Source organism: Mobula birostris, chromosome 1 (genome assembly GCF_030028105.1).
Source record: "Mobula birostris isolate sMobBir1 chromosome 1, sMobBir1.hap1, whole genome shotgun sequence".
Classification (NCBI taxonomy): domain Eukaryota; kingdom Metazoa; phylum Chordata; class Chondrichthyes; order Myliobatiformes; family Myliobatidae; genus Mobula; species Mobula birostris.
In genome coordinates, this window is record NC_092370.1 from 128,201,486 (window position 1) to 128,225,179 (window position 23,694).

General features: G+C 40.2%; 1 protein-coding gene across 2 annotated transcripts in view; it reads right to left on the minus strand.

Annotated features, from left to right (window-relative positions):
- LOC140199590 (desmoplakin-like) overlaps positions 1-23,694 on the minus strand; it is a 67,550-nt gene that overhangs the window by 11,954 nt on the left and 31,902 nt on the right. Inside the window, exons 16-23 of one of the 2 annotated variants that reach the window (XM_072261910.1) lie at positions 23,443-23,615; positions 20,855-20,993; positions 19,675-19,868; positions 18,062-18,224; positions 13,812-13,895; positions 13,613-13,720; positions 6,078-6,176; positions 3,916-5,733 (exon numbers count right to left, since the gene is read on the minus strand). In XM_072261910.1, coding sequence (XP_072118011.1) covers positions 3,916-5,733; positions 6,078-6,176; positions 13,613-13,720; positions 13,812-13,895; positions 18,062-18,224; positions 19,675-19,868; positions 20,855-20,993; positions 23,443-23,615 — 2,778 coding nt within the window. The remainder of the gene's footprint in view (positions 1-3,915; positions 5,734-6,077; positions 6,177-13,612; positions 13,721-13,811; positions 13,896-18,061; positions 18,225-19,674; positions 19,869-20,854; positions 20,994-23,442; positions 23,616-23,694) is intronic. The other variant, XM_072261920.1, reaches the window with a different exon arrangement.

Genomic DNA, 23,694 nt, shown 5'->3' on the forward strand with positions numbered 1-23,694 from the left:
GGGTTTGGGGTATATTGGAATACCACCATATTGACGTTCCCTTCCATCCATACACGTAAATACATTTCCATTCTTTCATTGTGACTGGTTCCAAATCCTGGAGTTCCCCAAACAACGGCACTGTGGAGGTATCTTCAGCAGAACCATTGCAGCAGTTCAGACTCAGCACCACCTTAACAATAATAACATCGGGGTTTCCACATTCTGATGTATGAATAAGTAAAGAATCACCTACTGCCCTACACAGATAACTTTGAGCAACTTTGAATACTAGATCTTTTAATCTACTCAGAATGGGAAAATGTTGTCCAAAGACACAAGTGTCCTAAGTCTGCCGATAAGGTGACTTGCACACCAGTTACGTTGTGAAATTTCCTTCCTAAATGGTGCAGGTAGTAGAACAAAGACCCAAGTATGTCAAGAATCTGCCTGGTTAAAGGCAAATCTTCCACCCAACACTCTCAAGAATAAATGTACTTAGGAAAACAGAACCAAGGGCTAGTGTTCTTCACTGAAAATCCATGTATGACATGGATCAGTTATAATCTGGCATATCCAAGCAGACCCAAGGAAAATGGTAGACACAAAGTTTTAGGCAAATCTGCACCTCCTCAACTACCCAACACCACCATCACTCCTTTCTCCTTTACTGCAAGTCATTGCCATCAGAAAACAATTGTGGCTTCTCTGCTTGATGGGCCATGCAATCTAAATACTCTCATTATTTTGCAAACTCTATTAGCATTTGCACAGCAGGTTCTCCATTCTGTGCTAATGACAATCATTTATTGAGGAATTATGGAGCAACGTGTTCTTTTAATTGGACAGCTACTTAAGAGTCCTTTAGCATGGAAACAAACCATTTAGCCCACCACATTCAGGCTGATCAGTGGGCAACATTCTTATTAATCCCATCTTCCAGCACCTGGCCAACAGTCTTCTATGCCTAGGTAATTCAAGTTCTCGTCTATACACTTCATAAATGCTGTCAGTGACTTTGCTTTCACCACTCTCTTAGACAGCGTGTTCCAGGTACTCACTGCACTCTGGGTGAAAAAAACCCATCAAATCCCTTCCATATCTCTTACCCTTGTCCCAAATTTATGACCCCTGCTTTTATTCACCTTAAATGGTGAAAGGCTTACTGCCGTCCACCCTACCTACACCCCCACACGTTCATATCGCTGTATTATGTTTCCTCTTAACCTTACCCCCACTCCAGGTAAAACAGACCTGGCCTCTCTAATTCTCTTGAAAGCTGAAATGCTCCACCTCATGCAACAGCCTGGTGAATCTCCTCTGCAATGCCATTATATCCATAACGGACAGAATTGCATGCAGTACTTCTACTGAGAACTCATTAATGTTTCATCAAGTTGGAACACAGCTCTTATATTCAATGCCTCAACTATGAACGCCAGAGTTACATACGCCTTCTTAATCAAACTATCCATCCGCATTGCCACATGCAAGGATCTTTGGACTCGCACACCAAGGTACCTCTGTTTTTTAAACCTCCCTAGGTCCCTACTATTCGTAGTTTTTATTCTAGTCTCATCGGTGCTTCCAAAATGTATCACCTCACATTGACCTTCATGTTATCTGTGAACTTAAAATCATGCTTCCTACATGTATGTGGATGACTTGGGTATACATGCTGTCCTTCAGTTACAGATGCCCAACTTATGGACGTCTCTATCTACGAACAAGCTCACGTACAACTGTTAAATTCCAAAGTCTAATACATTGTTAAACTCCAAAGTCTGATACATGTCCCTGTATGCCCACTCACTGTGCTGTAGCCTGCAGCAGGCTCCTGGATCGGCTGCAGCAATGACTAGCTTTGTGGCTGTGGACTCACTTTTGTGAACTTCAGTTATGAATGTTACTTGCTTACTTTTATTGTTTGCACGATTTCTTCCCCCTGCACACTGGGTGTTGGGCGGTCTTTATTTATTTTATTTATTTATTTTTTAAAAATTGGTTCTATTGGATTCCTTTTGTTTTGCGGCTGCCCAAAAGGAGACGCTTCACAAGGTTGTATAATAGTATACATACTTGGAAAATAAATGAACTTTGAATGTGCATATAGCAAAAACCACTTTTCTCTCTCCACTTGCAGTTAATCTGATCAGCCTTGTGTGTGTTGTTGATACTACTTATGGTGATACTGTAGAATCATGGCTACCATATCAAGTGATTTTTTAAAAAATGTATTTTCTGACTTGCTAACAAAATTGACTTGTGAACATCTGTAAAAGTGGAACCAGTTCGTTACCTGGGGACGGACTATCCCAGCATCGATTCCTGTAGAACTTCTCTGGTCACAGGCGTCCAATCCCAAAAATCTCTATGCCACAGCAATCCCCACTTCTTTCCTGATAACCTAATCTCTCACATATACCCATCAACCTCCATCTGATTCGTCCACTCGTTACCCAGTCTGGATGTAATTTACAGTAACCAATCAACCCAACACTTGGCACATCTGGCATATGGAAAGAAATCTGTGACACCTAGGGAAAAACCCACATGATCATGAGGAATGCAAAATAGCACTGGAGGCAGTATTGAACCCAGGGTCCTGGAGATGAGAGGCCTCTGCACTACCTACCAACAACATCTCAATTGTTAAAAGTTGTTTTCTTGGCTAACATAGGTGTTACAGCACACTAGAACCAAAATTGTTGTGATACAATAGAATTCTTACCTTTACACAAATTAGTCATCCATGTTCTGTTTGGTAATAAATGGAACAGGGGAAGTTTTTGCTACTATTTGGCTTACTGGCCATTAACCCAAATAGTTTCATGAAAGAGAGGTCTAGGGTTTTGTAAGTATAAAGGTCAAGTTACAATTAGAATTCAGGAAAGTTCTAAGCACACACACATTGACTGTACTCTTTTCCACAGATGCTGCCTGGCCTGCTGAGTTACTCCAGCATTGTGTGCATTACTTGGATTTCCAGCATCTGAAGATTTTCACTTGTTTGTGATTAGATTCTGGAGATGCTGGAAATCCAGTGCAACACACATAGAATGCTGAAATAACTCAGCAGGTCAGAGAGCATCTATGGAAATGAATGATTGGCATTTCAGGTCGTGACCCTTGATCAGGGCTGGAAAGGAAGAGGGAAGACGCCAGAATAAGTAGATGGAGGAGGGAGGGAAGGAGGAGGAATACAAGCTGGAAGGTGACAGGAAGCCAAGTTGGTGGGGGAGGAGGGATACAAGAAGCTGGGAGGTGATAGGTGGCAAAGGTAAAAGGCTGGAGAAGGTAGGAGAAGATAGGAGAAGGGAGTGGACCAAGGGAGAAAGGGAAGATGCAAGGGCACTGGGGGAGGTGATAGGTAGCTAAGGAAAAGAGACGGGGGGGGCGCAGAGTGAGGAAACGAGAAGGGAAAGGGGAAAGGAGGAAAAAAATATTACCTTAAGTTGGAGAAATCAATATTCATGTCATCAGGTTGGAGGCTCCCTAGGTGAATACAAGATGCTGCTCTTCCAACCTAAGAGTGCTCTCAACACGCAGAAGAGGAGGCCATGGACTGACATGTCAGAATGGGAATGGGAAATGAAATGGTTGGCCACAGGGAAATCCTGTTTTTTTTTTGTGGATGGAGCCAATGTGCTCGATAAAGTGGTCACCCAAATTTTGATGTAATTGCAAAATGTTTGCAAAGGTAAGCTCATTAACTGATCCAATTTGAATGAAGTTCTACAGAAGATTGAAAATGATAGCCCAATTGGCTGACTGAAAATTCTACAGAAATTCTATCCAAATTCACTCTCATATTTCCTGAAAGCTATGGATATCTTCAGTGGCAAAATACTAGACAATGTTAACATTCATTGTTTATATTTCTGTATAATAAAGATTAATAATAATACATGATAAAACAGTAAAACTTGCATGTACCTCCAGAGCTTGCTTTTGAAATGATTCAACTTCCAGTTTCAATTTTTCCCTCTCATTCTTTAACTCAATAATTAGCTCTTGTAGGTCAGTTGTTCTTTTGTTAGAAAGTTCAAGTTGCATCCTCAACTCAGAGATGGTTTGCGACTTCTCACCCTCGGTTTCACTTTGGCTTCTGTGGAGATCATCGAATTCTGACCTCAAGTTTCTCAATTCTTCCTCCAACTTCAGTCGCTCTTTGGTGAGGTTTTCCACAATGGAACGCAGACTATCTATTTCACTTATGCTTTCGTTCAAAACCTTGCTTTTCTCTTCAATTGTTTTCTGCAAGTACTCATTTCTCTGATGAGCCTGTCTCACGTTCTCTTTCTCTTGATTCAACTGGCGACGCAGTGTTTCTATGTCAGTGTACAACCTACTCAACTCCTCTGTGCTGATGGCCTTCTCCTTGCGTTGCTGTTCCAAAGTGTTCCGTTGCTCAAAGAGATCATTCTCCACCTTCTTCTTCATGATTGAGATTTCTTCAATCTGATGGGTAAGCCGCGTAATTGAACTTGTATGCTCCCTGCACTTTTGCTCAAGGTTTCTAAACTTCTCTTCAGCACTACTTCTCTTCGCAGTCTCTTCATTTAGATTCTTCCTTAGCTGTTTCAGCTCCTCATCTATCTTATATTTCCCACTGTTCACCTCCCTTAAACTGTTCTGCAGGCGTGCAATTTCATTTTCCAAACCAGCCTTTTCTCTAGATATTCTGTCACGTTCCACCTTTATAATTGTAAACTCTTGCTCTGTGATTTTAATTTTATTAAGATTTTCAGCTTCATTTTTCTGAAAATCTGTTTTTATTTTTTTCAATTCATTATTCTCATTTTCCAAATGCTTCCGCTTATTTATTTCTTCCTCCAGCAAGATCTTCAGCCTTTCGATCTCCTTGACTTTGTCATGGATAGCCTTGGAGGTATCCTCCTGAAATGATTTAAACCTCAAAGTTTCCTCAGTTTTAAACTTGGTGAGTGTTTCTATTTCTAGTTCAAGCTCCATCCTCTTTCTGGACTCTTCAGCACTAGCTGATTTCTGCTGCAAAACATCGTTTTCTGCTCTTTTCCTACTCAGCTCAATTTCCCTAGCAGAACTTTTTAATCGATCTATTTCATCACTGAGGTTCTTTTTCTCATTCAGAGCCTTTTGCAACTGAATATTCAAAGTGGCAACATCATCTTCCTTCTTCATAGTTAACTTTTCAACTGTGGTTTCCCTTATGTGAACCTCTTTTTCAATCTGTAAATTCAATACCCTTTTTTCCTGCTCAAAATGGTCCCTAAGCCTATCTAGTTCACTTTCAAGTTGTTGCCTTCTTAAAGACTCCTCCTTCAATACACCCCTAAGCTTTTCCATTTCTCCTTCCTTGTCTTTGATCGATTTCTCAAGCTCCAATTTGAGCCAGTGAGCCTCGTCAAGCTCCTTCTGCTTCATTCGGAAAATACTGTCATATTCATCCTTCCGTTGGTCACACTGGGTTTCAGCTAATTTTCTCTTTCTTTTTTCCTCATCAATTTCAAACATCAGTTTTGTGATCTTCTCATTGATTTCCTTTATTTTGATAAGTTGTGCATCTAGACTGTGTTTCGTGGCATCTCGGTCTATTTCAGCATTCCTCTTCTGCTCCTCCAGGAGGAGTATCTTTTTCCGGAAGTCTGTGTACTCACTCTGAACCTGGCTTAAATGTTGATCAAGATACTTCTTCTGGTGCATACTATCAGCATTCTCATCTTGGGCATTTTTAAGTGCCTCTTCCAAAAGCTCAATTTTTGTGTTTTTTATCTGTATAATTAAAATTAGATTGAAGTGGCCTGTGATATTTTGGTTTGTAACCTACATTTCTTTAATATAAACATTAAGTCATTAATCTAAAAGCTGATTACATCGTTATAATTTAGAACAAATACAGACTGTCCATATGACAAATGTACACAATTTTAAGAATGATGCTATATTACAGAAGTAAATGTATAACTTTACTTTCTAAATAAAAACAATCAAAAACCATAACATTTGCTGGAAGATGTAAGAATATATATATATATATATATATATATATATACACACACACACACACACATACATATATACACACACATTAAAGTTTTAGTGAAGAATATATTCACCTTTGCTTCTTCCATGCTCTTCAACATCTCACTTAGGTACTTGTAGTAGTCACTGGATCTTGTAAGCAGTTCTATGTAACGAGACTGCAGATCTGCAGACTGGTGAATAAATATAGAAGTTTTGGTGATAATCTTGAAGCTTTTGTCACGTTATTAATAAAAGTAGAATTCAGATTTCAATTTTTAATGAATTCAGAGTCTAGCAAAGTTATTCAGCATCAGGGTCCAATGTCTAAATTAAGATGTATTTGAATTGTTCCTCGCAGCTACTGACTCCTTTAAGGGAATGGTCCCTGGCATCTGGATTCATTTAACATAACAGCACAGTAAAGTGCCCGATACTCTTTTCACTGAAAAGCAGGAAGTGACCCATAGAAGTCGACCACCTCAGTCTCCAAGATTGCTGGCAGAAAGCATCAGCCATCTCAAAATCTTCCATCACTGGGGATACATAAAGAAATAGGAGTAGCACAAAGAAGGAGCGGAGTAAAAGAAAAGGATTTAAATAAAGGTAAGGCAATAAAAAGATCTTTGATTTCCCAAAATGCTTGTGATCAATGAGATGCTTGTAAAACTAACAATAGCATGGGTGTGCCAGCAAGGAAGACCAGCAGAGTATCAGTAGTTGCACAAGAGAGACTGCAGATGCTAGAAATCTGGATCAACACACAAAATGGTGGAGGAACTCAGTGGGTCAGGCAGCATCAATACAGGAAAATGAACTGGTGACATTTTGGACTGAGATCTTTGAGCAAGACTGGAGAGGAAGGAGGCAGAAGCACGAATAAAAAGGTACAGGGACCAAGGACGAATAACAGCTAGTAAGAAGTGGCAGGTGATTGGTGATTCTAGAAGGGTCAGAGAGAGGGGAAGGGAATCAATGTAAAAAAAAAAAAGCTCGGAGGTGACAGGTGAGAAGTCAGAGGTCTAAAGGGATCTGATAGGAGAGAAGAGTTAACTGTGGAATGAAAGGAGAGAGAGAGAGGGGAAACTGAAGGGGGTCAGGGGTTGGGTGAAGAAGGTGAAAGTGATGGGCAAGTCGTAAGGGTGGGGTAGGGGAGAGAAGGGGTAATGTAGCCACAGGGATAAGGGAAAATAAAGGGCTTGGGATGCTGATTACCAGAAGTGAAATTTACTCTTCATGCTGTCAGGTTGCAGACTAATCAAGACAGAATGAGAAGTTGCTCCCCCATTTGGAGACTGGCTTCAATGTGGCAGTAGAGAAGGCTGTGAACAGACGTGCCAGTGTGGGAGTAGAGGTGGAATTAAAATAATTAGCATTGGCAGATGCCAGGAGTTGCAGGGTGTTTGAAGTGATCAATCTGCACCAGGTTGGGTGTGCACATATTCCTGCACACCCTCCAGGCATTTAACTCAAACAGGGCTAAGTGTTTCTCCTATCCCTACACCTCCTCCCTCACAACAATTCATGGCCCAAACAGTCCTCCCAGGTGAAGCAGCGCTTCAGATTCAAATCTAATGCTGTCATTTTTTTTTTGGCATCTGGTACTCCCAGTATGGCCCCTTCCACATCAGTTCAAATTTACTGTCACATATACAACCAAATGAAACAATATTCCTCGGGACCATCGTGCACCCACAACATAACACACAAACCAAAATATTATCACAAGTTAAAAATACAATTCACAATCCACGCAGCATAGGTAAACAGTGACAAGACCTCAGTGGTGGCAGGGTATCCATTAGTCTCACACCCTGAGGGAAGAAACTGTTACCCAATTTGGCAATCCTAGCCCTCATGCTCAGATGGTGGTGGGTCAAAAGAGATTGTGGGATGGGTGGCAGGGATTCTCAACAATGCTTCAGGACCTTAGTCGACAATGCTCCCAGTAAATGGAACAACTGGGGGAGGGGGGGGGGGGAAAGAGTGAAAGACACTGGTGATCCTCTCGGCAATTACTACCATCACTTGTGGGGCCTTGTGGTCTGATACCTTGCAGCTTCCATAACACACAATGATGCAGACAGACAGCACACCGCTGATGGTGCTCCTGTAGAAACTTGTTAGAATGGAGGTGGGGGAGTCTTGCATACCTCAATCTCCTCAGAACGTGAAGACACTGCTGTGCCTTCTTGACTAATGAGGTGATGTTGTGGGCCCAGGTTAGATCCCCCATTAGCTGCACACCAAGGAACTCTTCACTCAAAGGCAGAGCCGCTGATGTGCAATGGAGAGTGGTTGACCTGCACCGTCCTGAAGTCCACAATCACCTCTTGTCTTGTCCACGTTGAGACTCCGGATGCTCTCACATCATCTGAAAAGCCCCTCAACCTCCTCTCTGTATGCCAACTCATCACTGTTGCTGTCGGTATCATCGGTGAAGTTGATGCTGCGGTTTGAGCTGCACCTGGCAGTGCAGTGGTGAATCAGCAGTGTGAACTTCAGCGGGCTGAGCTCACAGCCCTGGGGAGCACCAGTGCTCACCGTGACGGAGTTCATGATGCTGCTGCCAACTTGACTGACTGTAACTCAGATCCTCAAGTCCTGGCAACATCCCTATAAGTATTCTCTGCACTCTTTCAATCTTATTGACATCTTTCCTGTAGGTAGGTGACCAAAACTGCACACAATTCTCCAAATTAGGCCTCACTAACATCTTATAAAACTTCAACTTTATATCCCAACCCCTGCAGTCAGTACTTTGATTGACGAAGGACAATGTGCCAAGCTTTATGACCCCATCTACCTGTGACACCACTTAAGGAATTATGGATCTATGTTCTCAGCTGCCTCTGATCTACTGTAACTCCTCAGTGACCTACTGCTCACTGTGCAACTCCTACCCAGGTTTGTTCTCCTAAATCGCAACACTTCACACTTGTCTGCATTAAACTCCATCTGCTATTTCTCAGCCCATTTTTCCGGCAAGTCCAGATCACACAAAGCTTCGACAGTCTTTTTTGCTGTCCACTACACCCCCAATGTTGGCGTCATCTCCAAATCTGCTGGTCCAGTCAACCACATCATCATCCCGATCGCTGATAAAGATGACAAGCAAGAACATACCCAGCACTGATCCCCGTGGCACACAACTAACAGACCTGCAATCAGAGAGGCAACCATCTACCTCTACTCTCTAGCTTTTCCCACAAAGTCAATTTAATCTTCAATGCCATGTGACTGAACTTTCTTAACCAACCTCCCATCTGGGACCTGGTCAACAGCCTTTCTAAAGTCCATGGAGGCAATATTCACTGCCTCCACTGTTCCTGGTACCTTTCCTTGTGACATCCATGAAAAACTACAAAATTGGTCAGACACAACCTACCAAGCACAAAGACATTAACTATCCCTAATCGATCCCTGACTATCCAAATACTAACACATCTGATTGCTTAGAATACCTTCTAATAAATTACCCTCTACTCACGTCAGGCTCACCAGCCTATAATTTTCCAGCTTATTCTTAGAGCCTCTGTTAAACAACAGAGCAACATTAGCTCCGGCACTTCACCCACAGTGAAGGATGTTTTAAATATCTGCCAAGGAAACATCTTGTCAGGCCCTGGGAATTCATCCACCTAATTTACCTCAAGACAACAAGCACCTCTACCTCTAACCTGTATATGGTCCATGACCTTACTGCTGCATTGCTTACTTCTATAGTCTGTGTCCCTCTCCCAAGAGAATACAGATGCAAGATATCCATTTAAGATCTCCCCCATCGCTTTCAGTTCCATGCATAGATAACCATGCTGATCTTCCAGAAGACCAATTTAGTTCCTTGCTACCTCTTGCTCTTAATATATCTGTAGAAGCCCTTGAGATTCTACTTCACCTTGTCTATCAGAGCAACCTCATGCTTTCTTTCAGCCCTCCGATTTCCTTAAACCTTCTTTTGCATTCTTATACGCACCTCATTTGCCCCTTTCTGCCTAGAGTTGCTATGAACCTCATCCCTTTTCTTAACCAGGGCCTCGAAAACCAAGCTTCCATTAGACCATAAGACATAGGAGCAGAATTATTTTATTCAGCCTATTGATTCTACTGTGCCATTCATCATGGCTGATTTATTATCCCTCTCAGCCCCATTCTCTTGCCTTCTCCCCATAACCTTTAACACCCTGACAAATCATGAACCTGTCAACATCTGTTTTAAATATACCCAATGACTTGCCCTTCACAGCCATCTGCGCCAATTGATTCACTACCCTGTCTGGGGGAAAAAGAAAATCCTCATCTCATCACTCAACTATGAGGCTGTGTCCTCTGATCCTAGAGTTCCCCCACTAAAAGAAACAATCTCTCCACATCCACCTTATCTAGGCCTTTCAATGACATTCCCCTCATTTTACTAAACTCCAGCAAGTACAAGGCCAGAGCCATCAAACATTCCTGATGCATTAACCACTTCATCTCTCTGGAATCATTCTTGGGAACCAGTTCTGGACTCTCTCCAAAGCCTGCTCACCCATTCTTAGATAAGGGGGCCAAAGATTGCTCACAATACTCCAAGTGTGGTCTGACCAATGATTTATAAAGCCTTAGCATTATATACATGTTTTTATATTCCAATTCTCTTTAAATGAATGATAACATTGAATGACATTTATAACATTCGCTTTCCTTACCACTAACTCAACCTGCAGGTTAACCTTTTAGGAAATTCTGCACGAGGATCCCAGTCCCTTTGTACCTCTGATTTTTGAATTTTTGCCCCACTTAGAATATAGCCCATGCCATGAATTCTTCTACCAAAAGCGCACGACCATATACTTCCCTACACTACATTCCATCTGCCACTTCTTGGTCCATTCTCCCAATCTGTTCAACTTCTTTGTCAGACTCACTGCTTCCTCAACAGTACCTGCTCCTCCACCAACCTTTGTATCATCCACAAACTTGGCCACCAAGCTATCAATTCCGTCATCCAAATCATTGCCATGTAATACAAAAGGAATTGGTCCCAACACTGACCCCTGTGGAATACCACTGGTCACTGGCAGCCAACCAGAAAAGACTTCCTTTATTCCCACTCTTTGCCTCTTGCCAGTCAGCCAATCTTCCAGCCATGCTAGTATTTTTCCTTTAATACCATAGACTCTTACTTTATTAAGCAGCCTTAGGTGTGGCACCTTGGCAAATAGTTTCTGAAAATCCAAGTACACAACATCCACTGACACTCCTTTGTCTATCCTGCTTGCTATTTCCTCAAGCCTGGATAGGTCCGCAGTCTAGTGTGGTTTTTGTGCTTTTTCCTACGTAGTTCAGTGTAGTTTTTGTATTGTTTCATGTAGCACCATGGTCCTGGAAAACGTCTCATTTTTACTAAGTTCTGTACCAGCAGTTATGGTTGAAATGACAATAAAAAGTGACTTGACTTGAAAAGATTAGTCAGGGAAGATTTCTCAAGTAATTCATGCTGACTTTCGCCCACTTTATCATGTGCCTTCAAGTACCCTCAAACCAAATCCTTAACAGTTAACTCCAACATCTTCCCAACCACTGAGGTCAAACCAACTAGCCTATAATTTCCTTTCTTCTGGTCCCTCCCTTAAAGGGAAGAGTAACATTTGCAATTTTCCAGTCCTCTGAAATCCTTCCAGAATCTAGCGATTTTTTGAAAGATCATTACAAATGCCTCCACCATCTCTTCAGCTACCTCTTTCAGAACCCTGGAGTGTAGTCCATCTGGTCCAGGTGACTTATCTACCCTCAGACCTTTCAGTTTCCCAAGCACCATCTCCTTAGTAATAGCAACTACACACAGTTCTGCCCCCGACACTCAAATCCCTGGCATACTACTAGTGTGACAGTGAAGACTGACACAAAACACTTATTACGTTTGTCCACCATTTACTTGTCTCCCATTATTATCTCTCCAGTGTCATTTCCCAACAGCCTGATATCCTCTCTCATCCCTTCTTATCTCTATTTATCCCAAAATAACAACTTTTGGCTTCCTTGTTTGTACTATTGGCAAGCTTACCTTCATATTTCGTCTCATCTCTCCCAATGGCCTTTTTAAGTTGCCTTCTGTTTGGGATTTAAAAGCTTCATAATCCTCTAACGTCCCACTAATTTTTGTTATTTTGTATGTCCACTGTTTTGGTTTTATGTTGCCTTCGACTTCCCTTGTCACAGCATTCTCCCTTCAAATGCTTCTTCATCTTAGGGATGTATCTATTCTGCACCTTCTGAATTGCTCCCAGAAACTCCAGCCATTGTGTTGGCCATTGTCCCTACTAGTGTCCCCTTCCAATGAATTTTGGCCAGCTCCTCTCTCATGCCTTTATCACTCTTTTTACTTCTATGTAATACTGTTACATCTGACTTCATCTTCTCCCTCTCAAACTGCAGGCTGAATTCTGATCACTGCCTCCCAAGTGTTCCTTTACCTTATACTCCTAATCAAATCTGGTTTATTGCACGACACCTAATCCAAAATTGCCTTTTCCCTAATTGGCTCAACCTCAAGTTGCTCAAAAAAAAAGCCATCTGGTAGGCATTTTACAATTTGCATTTCTTGGGATCCCACATGAATCCGATTTTCCCCAATCTAGCTGCATTTTGAAATCCTCAATAACCATCATAACTTGATCCTTTTTACATGCCTTTTCCATCTCCCATTCAGATTCTCCAAATCTGTTAGCCTTACTTTTTATTCTGACAGGAATGTACAAACTTCATCTCAAAGTTTCGCTTTTGAAGGCTTCCCATTTACCAAGCATACCTTTGCTAGAAAACAAGCTGTCCCAATCCACACTTGCCAGATCCATTCTGATACCATCAAAATTGTTTTTTCTCAAATTCAGAATCTCAATCCAAGGACCAGACCTATCCTTCTCCACAATTATCTTGAAACTAATAAAATTATGATCACTAGATGCAAAGTGTTTCATTACACAAACTTCTACTAGCTGCCCCGTCTCATTCCCTGATAGGAGATCTGGTATCACACCCTGTTTGGTTTTCACCTCTGTATTGATTAAGGAAACTTTGCTGAACACATTTGACAAACTATATCCCATCCAGTACGGGAGTCTCAGTCAATATGTGGAAAGTTAAAATCACCTCCTATCACAACCTTGTGTTTAATTCCATCTTCTGCCCCCTTCCAGTCATGAAGGATCTCAACCCGAAACATCAATTGTTCATTTTCTTCCATAGACACTGCCTGACACAATGAGTTTGTCCAGCATTCTGCATGTTAATTACAGTAGTTATGCATCTTGTATATTATCCCTTGACAATGTTCCACCAAGCAACACAGCCACGTGAACAAAGTTTGCATCCAGTCAATTCCTCAGCTGTCAGATTGTGAATCAGTATGAATTCAAAGGGCAGAAAGGCCTCTAAACCTATTGTTACCACTCCTGAATACAACGATAAGATTTAAATAAGCCACTTCTGGCCAATATTATTTTGGAAACAGTTCACTTTAGAATTTATTGTCTAAGTCTTCAATTACCTATTTAGCAAGCTGCTTTCTTCTTGAATTAAACTTGTAATTGGTGAATAGATTGCAAAGTATGGTTGCTGTAGCAAAAACACACAATGCTTTACATACCTCATGAAGAATTGTAGTGGAAATTGACTGTGCCACTTGTCTCTTGACTGGAATATTCAGCAGTGTTTCCAGGCCAGCGCTATATGATGCTAATTGTAGCTCATAATCCTGTTCAATAACAAGTTTGTGTAAATCACTCATTTCATGATATTGTGAATAAGCAGCAATACTCGCTTCTTGGGCGACAAAAGTTTCCTACCTTTACAGATGTTGCACAGCGGTCTGCATGTTTTTGGTACTCTTCAACATCACTTCGTTTATTCTTTATTTCTGAGTGCAAGTTCTAATCAACAACAAAGCAAAAATGTTAACAAGTTCTTTTCAACAGGTATCATTCAATCTCAATGTATTAAAGGAATAAGTAACCAAAGGAAAAAAAAAACAATTTTGTCAGTTAGTGGGAATGACACCAAACTTTCCTGAGGTTAATCTCCTGCTAGCGGGTCAAACACAATGTGATGCTGTTACATGGAAGAGCCAAAGCAGTCTTAATGACAAAACAACTGAAAAATGTTCTGACCTCTGAATAAGCTTGGCTGGCTTTTTTTTTTTTAAAAAAAAAATCAATCATAAAAGTACTAAAGTGCACTTTTCAAATGTTAATTCATTTGATTAATCCTCAAAATTAAAATGTAGGCTACCAAACACTTGCCTTCAGCTCCAAAGTGCCGTTGTGTCAGAACAGATTCTGCAGGCCGAGAACTGAGGAAGCCCCGCAGGTTCACAGGCTACTGCTGAACACAAGTTTCACATTGGACTGCTGTTGTGCAATGGTCACTTAAACATGGTCAGCAAGTTTAGGATGTCATTATGTGTGCTAAAATCCTAAACACGATGGCACTAAAACATTTAAATGTAGAGAACTGCCAGTATTTCCCCAACAGAATCAGGCCCCTACTGGATTTAATTTATTTAGAAATACAGCACAGAACAGGCCTTCCCTGCACAACAAACCATGCCGTCCAGAAACCCACCTATATTTAACACTAGCCTAATCACAGGGCAATTCACAATGACCAATTAACCTACTAACCGGTACATCTTTGGACTGTGGGAAGAAAAAGGAGCACCCGGAGGATGCCTGCTTATGGCACTGCCGTTGTCCACATTTCCAATGCAAGTGGTCAAGGCAGAGTATGTAATTGGCAGTTTTGTGTACTTGTCACAACAGACACAGGAAGAGAAAGCAAAACTGTTACAAGCTAGAGGAATTCCCACCAGTTCCACATCTGCTATCAGGTAGATCCCAGTTCTGCCACCTCAGAGCATGTGATGAAAAACCATTTTCACTTGAAAGTTTAGAGCTTAAACTTATGGACTGGTCTTATTTGGGTAATCTTCCACATAGGAGTTCAATGTTAGATCTACCAGCTAAGCCACAAATAGGAGCAAACCTTTTTCTGCTTTTCCTCAGACTATACTTAAGGTCATTACATTGTTATGCCCAAAGAAAGTCCTCCTTAAAGTAGTAGAACGTTTCGTCCCATATTTGCTACCTCTCAAATGAGAGAGTAGGAAACATCATTGGCCTTCTCAAATTGAGGAGATTCCAGAAGATGCCCCTGGTTGCCTCAGGATCATCACTGACATTGCAAGAATAGCAAGTGTGAAGTCTCATTTCATCAAATTTAATTGGCAAACAGAGCTGAATGGTAGTGCCAGCCTCGCTACCCGGACACAACATCTGTGGGACTTGCCCACTTGCATTTACCTTTCCTGGGCTAACTGTCCCTTTGCACTAATGGGCACCCAGTGTGTTGGAGCAGACTCCGAGGAGTTACTAAGTTTCTGATAGAGTAACTTGAAGTCTTGTGTGTTCCTCCCAGGAACACCCAGTCTTGCATAGTTCAAAGCTGTTAAAGGATTTAAAAGCCATTCTAAAATGTTTGAAAAGACATTACAGACCTTATCAAATTTAAATAATTTTACAAACCCAACAAATTTCAAAAAATATTAATAAAAAATACTGAAAACAACCAAAAAGAAGCAAATTCTAGCACTTACCTTCCTCCAATACCAGTAGCTCCATTAAGCTGAGGGGCCAGGTGCATCTTTCCATTTCTTCAGCACATCATTACTTCAGTGCTGGTCTTAGTGGCAAGTTCCGTAATAGAGTGGGTAGTCAGATACAACTGCATCCAACTTCCAGCTCACTTCGGACTTATACCTGTCATATTTTCTTACAATATAACAATGGGCTGAATATCATCCATGCAAGTCTAAACCCAGAGCACTCCCACGAGTCCCATTGCCCTGCAACCTACAATATAATTTCTCACATTCCCATTAATTTCCTATTGGCTTTCCTGCCACCCATCTGCAGAAGGGGTCATTTACAATGGCCAATCGACATGTCCCTTCAATGCAAGAAAATGCCAGAACACCCAGAGGATATTCATGTGGTCAGAGGGAGAATGTTAAGCTCCAAATACAGAACCTGAAGTCAGGATTGAACCCGTGTTGTTAGAGCTCTGCAGAAGCAGCGCTGATTGTCGTACCATTGTGCCACACAAAAAGTGCAAGGCATGCGGAGTCCTGAACAGCTGACAGTCAGTGGAATAGCCCAGAAGCAATTGTCTGCCTAACTTGGTTCAAAACCACTTCTATTTATATAAAAAAAAATGCTTCGTTCTATCTCTTCAGCACATCATTTTTCTCTCCCTGCTCTCTCCTGGTTTCCATCTAATACAGCATTTACCCTCTGGTTTAGGTAAGGCACATCCCAATGGACAGACTCATCTTTTGTGTTGGGAAGCCAAGCTAAGAATTGCCTTGCCAACACGTCACAAGCTCTGGGAAAGAATGCCATGCTAGATTAGATGGGCAATGGTACAGGGTAACCACTCAGGGGCTTTCTAAAAGTTAGCAGAAATCAGCACAATAAATAGCCATCTAAGCTCTTCGGCCACAATCCCAAAATTCAGACCAATACTCAAATTCCACTTTCCTTCCTGTAGATGAAGAACCATTGATGAAACTGAATTTCAAATGTTCATTTCCCTGACCTTGGTTGTGTTTCCAATACACTGGCCTCAGGCTCCGTTTATAAAATGAGCATTTAAGCTATTTATCCTGTGCATTGAGAGATCAATCACTCGATCTTTTTGAAACAAGTCCATAAAGGAAAAAATTCCTTTATTCCTCCAAAGAGAAAAGGTAGGATCACTAAGTGAAGGTTTAAATAAATAGTTTCGATAAATTAAACTAAAAAGGTTAAATTTTTTAAGATTAAAAAACTTACGAAACTGGTACCAGATTCATAATGATTGATTAATCATAGGATAAAGGAGCTCCTAATAACGAAGTTAAATGAAATTGTTTAAAAATCAATTTACAACCTAATAAATTGACAGTTTTGTTTGGTATAATTCCTCTTCATATTCACAGTATTTCTATAACTGACCAATACGTAATTGCATTTGTCACATTATTGGCTAGAAGGGCTATTTTATTAAAATGGAAAGATGCCTCTGCTCCCACTTTGATACAATGGTTCTCTCAGGTGATGTTATGTCTTAGTTTGGAGAAAATTAGAAGTCGAACTTTTAATCCCAGATTTGACTTCAAGAAAAGGTGGGGTTCTTTTGCCCGTTATTATCATTTGACTTGAGTTAATAAAGATGGTCCTTTTCTGATGCTTGGGTATATGGACTTCGTTGGCGGTTTGATGTCTTTTTTTTAAAAATGGAAGCTTGTATGGCGCATAGCTCCGGGTTTGTGCTCCAAATGGGGTTTCCCCCCGCCTTTCTTTTTTTTTTAAAAAAAAGTTATTAGGGGTTTTCTCTGTTTTAGTTAGTAGGGGTTCTTTTTTTCTTTCTTTCCTTTCCCATATAAAAAAAACTTTAACACTTTGTTTTTTGATTATTATTGATATACTGTTCAGCCTGGTTGATAGCTTAACTCTTATTCTACACATGGATACGTTGTCTTGATTATTTTGATGTATTTTTCCCTCTGTTGTTGATTTTCAATAATAATTAATAAAAAGATTTAAAAAGTGAGATCACAGACAAAAAATAATTCGTTTTTATTTTTTTTTAAAAAAATGGAAATGTGCATCACTTCTCATCTCTCATATTTCCCTTAGCCCATCAAGTCCATCGCGATATTCATCTATCCCATTCCTTACTTATTGACCTCCCAATTATTCTCTCTCACAAGCCCATAAAGTAACATCCTAATGCTCCCACTGCCCATTTACACCAGGACAATTTGTGAATCTAAATGCCAGCACACCTCTCAGACAGGGGAGAAAAATCTATATGTCACAGGGTTACTGTGGCAGCTAATTAGAATTATTATCTGCGTTTTATATGGGATCAAATCATGCAATCTTAAACTGCGCGTTTTGCTTGACTGAACTACTTTGATTTAACTCCAATGAAAACTTGTTATAACTGATGTGTAATGGTTACATGTAAATGCTTGGAATACCACAAAAATACCAACCTTTTGTTCATTTAGCTGCTGTACAAGGACATTTGTATCCTCATATCTGTTGATTTGCAACCCATCCTGTTTGCGTTTGGTTACATCAATCCACTTACTAAGCTTCTGGAACAAATCTCCATAGTCTCTGAGCTGTTTACGTTCTTTGTCTAAATCAGAATACCTGGGGATGTAAATAAAACACAAATGTTTAAATACTTGAGAACAGCAATGGTTCAAATGTTTATATGATGTCGTTTCTTTGGCAAACTATTAGCCAATTGCTAGCCCAAGAAAATTTCTAACTTACAGAAATGTTCTGGTCTTTAGAAGGAAACAGTTATCAGAAATCCAAACACAAGAGAAGTTACTTAACGGACAGTCAGCTTTATGATGGAGAGTCTGATGTATTTGCTTTCCACACTCTACTCTCCGGTAAGTATTTGAGTGATCAGTGCTATTATCTGGAATTACCCAAGATACAACCCGTAGCACACACTAATGAGCTAGGCACTTTAACACCCTCCACTGTGTAGTCCCAAGCCAACTGGGATCCAGAATTTTATCTGAACACAAATATTGCAACCTTCTGGATTCAATTCTGAATTTTCAAACTTCAGAATACTCACTTTCTCAGTCTATATCAGAACTTGGCATTTCTGCTGGAGGACATTCATCTGTGCTATTGGCTCAGTGCTCTTTCTCCAGTAGCACGGAATGACCTTTGTTTTACCTTACCTACAACTTCATACTAACTTACTTCGTCTCTTTCCTCGTCTTCAAGCTGAAACACTAAGCACTTCTCTTTCCAAATCACGCTGCCTAGTCTGTTGAGTGTTTCCAATGCAGAATTTTATTTCTGTTTTTCAGTTCTGGATTCTTCTCATGTGACTACAAAGAAATGCTGCTACAGTGCTTTTCTACTTAGAACAAGTGACCAGCAGAAATTAATACATACTTTCAACTGTTTTTTTTAAAAAAAAGTTTCCTCCACTGCAGCGTTTTTTTTAAATTCTTATTCACAAACTTCTATGAGATGGTCTCAAGCTTCTAGTCAACAACACAGAACAAAAGGAGCTATCAAAGGCCATTCACATGAGCATGAACAGACCTGGACTAGTCAAAACTAAATAGATCAATGACAGAGGACAGTGTCCGAGATTGTGGCCTTCCTTCAGATTACAGATCACCCCCAGAGAAATGCACAGAAGTCCAGGATCTTGCTCAGATCTACCAAGCCCAACATGGCTTTAGCAATCCTGCATACATTAATTCAGTTGCAAGTGTGACAAACACTCTGATGGTGGAACTCAGCAGGTCATGCAGGATCAATGGATTGTCAAGTATTGACGCAGGGCCTCAATCCGACACATCAACAATTTCTGTTCGTCCTGCTTTACCCACTAAGTTCCTCCACAAGTTTGTGTGTTGCTCCAGATTCCGGCATCTGCTCTGCTTTATGCCACCAGTTACACATGCTTTGTTTGCTTTCTACACCACCACTCTGATTCAAATCTCAAAGCCTGAGATTTTCCAGCTACAATCAAAGCCACAGTTATAGCACCACATACTGAGCTCAGTTGTCTGACTCAGCTGAGCTGTTAACCCTTTGAAAGGCAAGGCAAAAACCACACCTGCTATCAATTTCTTTGTAGATCCTCTGCCACCTGTCTGACAGCTGCGTTACTTTCTCATTGTACTTTGTAAGATCTGTATCACACTTGTAGAAAGATGGCATTATGTCGTCATTGATGTGGAACGATTCCTGCATATTCTGCTGCATCAACGTCAACAAATTCTTCTTCTGATCCAGTTCCATTTTCATTTTCTAAGAGGAAGGAGTAAAACAAAAGATAAAGCTGAAGCACTTGCAGGTTATGGAGTTTAGCTCGTGGCACGTGTGTTGACAGAGGCACATCAAACTCCACTTAACTATGAGGAGATGGACGGGGGGGGGGGGGGGGGGTGAAGAGAAGACATAGTGTGCAGGAAGTGTCCCACTCTATGCATTCTCATTTTCCAGAAACCTCATGTGAACTGACATCTTAAAGCATACTCTTTTTTTGAGTGGAAAAAGGGGCGGAAATCAGGTGCAGCTGATGTTTTTTTTTTGAAACAGGCCCACAGCAGCTGTAAGAGCTTGCCTTTATGGGGGTTGTTTATCCAGGGTTAAATAGAGAATTTATTAACTTGCTCAGTTAATAGAAAAACACTAATGTTACTTGAATTGCAAACCAAAGAACCACAACCAATATGTTGGCTAGGTTTAATGTACAGATGGCTATTGGAAGCGAATGGGTAGATCAAACTTGGCCATAACCACAATCAAGCTATTCACAAGCAAAGCACTTTTCTGACAAAGTGCACGAAGATCCAAGAAACTAGAAACCAGCACTTGAACTGGCTTTTAAAAGTGGGTAAATGGAACTATTATATTTTCAGGAAACAAATCTCAAAATGAGATCTCCAGAAATAATTATTACTTTTTGATCCCTTCTATATCACTTTTCAAAGTTTAGAAATTCTACATTCATCATTGCAAGAGATCAAACATCACTTGCACACAAAGGGGAATCATTTTGTTCTGTAGATGCAGACTTTATCTAAATAAGCTTTTGAAAGAGTCAGAAAAAGCGTAAACTTATGATTATCTGGATGCATCCTGGCAGAGAAGTTTGCACACCTCCAGCAGGAATCAACAAATTTCAATGTGAAATGGCTGGAGAACCTGCCCTGCCAAATTATCAACTACCCAAAATAAATTATTAATTGCTCCCAAAAAGATCTGAAAGTAATACCATCAGTTCTGTTTACCCTCAGACTGTCTCTGTAGGATTCGATTTTCTCCAAACTCATTGGAACAGTCTCCTCTTCTGTTAGTCTTGCTTCATAAACTTTTATCAGATCTTCCACTTCGAGGATATTTTGGAAGAGTAACCTCAATGCTTTCATTCTAAAGAAAAAATAAATTTAATTGATATCTTAATGCAAAAATATCTGATTGCACAAAATTTTAGAACAAGTTAAGCAAAGGGCAACATCACTACTGATTGATTGTCAAAACCGTTCCTTTTGCTCAAGTTGAAATGAAGCCATGAGAATATAACTTTTACACAACTATAATGGATTAAATTGCTCCAATTTTAACCCTATGTCCTCACAATGGGACTGCATGCACAAGTTCACTGCTTACTGTAAACCCTACCCACTGGATTTCCACAAATCACCCAAAAAGTTTCTGAAAATTTCAGCTACTTTCTTCCACTTCAAATTTCCATTTTTATGTTAGGAAGCAAAGTTTTGGAGGTGCTCAAATGTATGCAGGGTGTAAACACGAGACTGACCAGATGGTGAATGGACTTTCAGCCTGGTGTAAAGCAGAGGGAATGAATGCATCATCCAGCCCAATATTTTCCAAACCCACTGCTGGATTCTATAGCGAGTCCAGTGGTAGAGAAGGAGATCAGAGCCCTGGTGTCTGATATTCAGCATATCTACAACTTCAGTGCAAGTGTGCAGATATTGCACCACACAGAGTGTAGAGGGAGGGGGTGATTCCACCAACAACACTCCAACCTGGTCCTTTCAGTCATAACACAATCTGCTGGATTGCATTAACGTATTACACACAATTTCTGCTACCGGTTTTGTTGAATTTTAGTATCTTGATCTTTTTGTCCCCAGGGCACATAAGTCAGTCTGTGAAGAGGTACTTTTTATTTTACATTAAGTGAATACTTACAGGGGCAAGAGAAGGTAAGACGAGTGAGGGCATCATATTCAATGCAAGTTTAAAATCTGGATCATCACTTGGAGGAAGCCAATTAGAAAATGCAAATTTTAGTGTCAACAAGAGTATCGTTATTTTCAGCTGAATCTTTAAATAACTAAGACACAAGAAAATAGGTGCAGGCATAGGCCACCAGAACCCCTCAAAGCCTGTCCTGCCATTAATCTAATTACGATTGATCTATAATTGCCTCAAATCCTTTTGCATGCCACTTTTCCAGACCTTAAATTCCTTGATCTTTCATACATTCATCCACTTCTACCTTTCAAGATGATCTGGGCTCCACCACCTTCTGGGACTAAGGATTCCAAAGATTTACCACACAGAGAAGAAACTTCTATGCACTCAGTTTTAAATGGCCCAGCTCTTACCTTGAAGCATTGTCCCCTTGTTTGTTACTCACTAGTGAAAACATCTCAATATCTACTTTTCAAGATGCATTAGGATCTTAATTTTTTTTTTTTGAATAAAATCACCCTCCATTCTTCTAAACTCTAAGCAATACAGATTCAGTTTGTTTAGCCTCTCTTGACAGGACAAGGCTCTCTGGTAAATCCCCTTTGAATATCTTTCAATGTGATCTTATCCCATTTTTTTTTCCAAAAAACATTTAGAGGACAAAGATTGTGTGCAGTATTCTAGTGTGGCCTCATGAACACCCTGTACAACTGTAATAAAAATCCCCATATTCTTAAATTCCACACCTTCTCTATGAAGGTCAAAATGTAAGTTTGCCTTAACTATTTTCCGAAGCTGCCTGCTAGCATTTTGTGATTCATGCAATAGAGCAACTAGATCCCTCTGAACTTTACTGTGTCAAAGGAAATCTCATCTTTAGAAAGGGTGACAGAAACTGTGCAGCATCTCAGGTTTCTTGAACACAATTCCTATTCCACTGTGACAGACAGAATGTATAGCTTGACATGATGTTACATGCTGTAAGAAAATTTGTGGAATGAAAAACTAGGAAGGAAAGATTTGAAACTGAAGTACAAATATCAGCAAACTGGCACACTGCTCAGCAGACAGTATTACATCAAGTGACACATTAAAAGCTCTTCGAAAGCTGTTTCACTCAACATTAAGTGCCTTTTAAGTTAATCTTCAGTTAGAAACAAAACTTCTATTGACAATTCTATCTTGACAATGATAACGTTGTCTCTAATTTATTCTATATATACACACACAATTTTGTTTTCCATCTGTGGTAAAGTACCACACATGACAGAATTACTTTCTAGCCACTTAATGTCAACATAAACAAATCAAGGTTCCCTGGGTGTTTCTCACAGGAAGAGTAGAGCGCAATTGTGATAAACAGCTGTTTAAATGTGCTCGCCCTTTAAGGAAAAACCCTTAAGAACTCTAAGGAAGCATTATAAGCAAGCAACCGCAGGGAAACTACAAAAATCTGATGTAAATTAGGAAAAGCTGCAATGAATTGAAACAAAATAAATGCATTATTTAACATCAACATTCATCAAAATTATGTAAATAAATTTCAGATATTTTATACAACACTGCAATGTATACAGATACACACATTATATCCTCTGCAATTTCAAATTTTATTTTTTATCTATAAACGTATATGTTATAAACTTCCTCTCACCTCTCTAAATAGGCCGAAGAAAAGTCACTGCCATTCTTCAATCTTTGGCTTATTCGGCTAAATTCTGTTTCAAAATATGCTTTCTGATTGCTTGATGCATTCGGTGATCGATACCATCTATCCTGAAGGCTGATAAAGTCATCGTCAATTGTATTCAACTGATCTTGCAAAAGCTGTCAAGGAGAAATTCAAGCGAAAAAAAATTAAGAATTGAATAAAATTTTACAGCATTTCCGATTTTACAACAGTTTC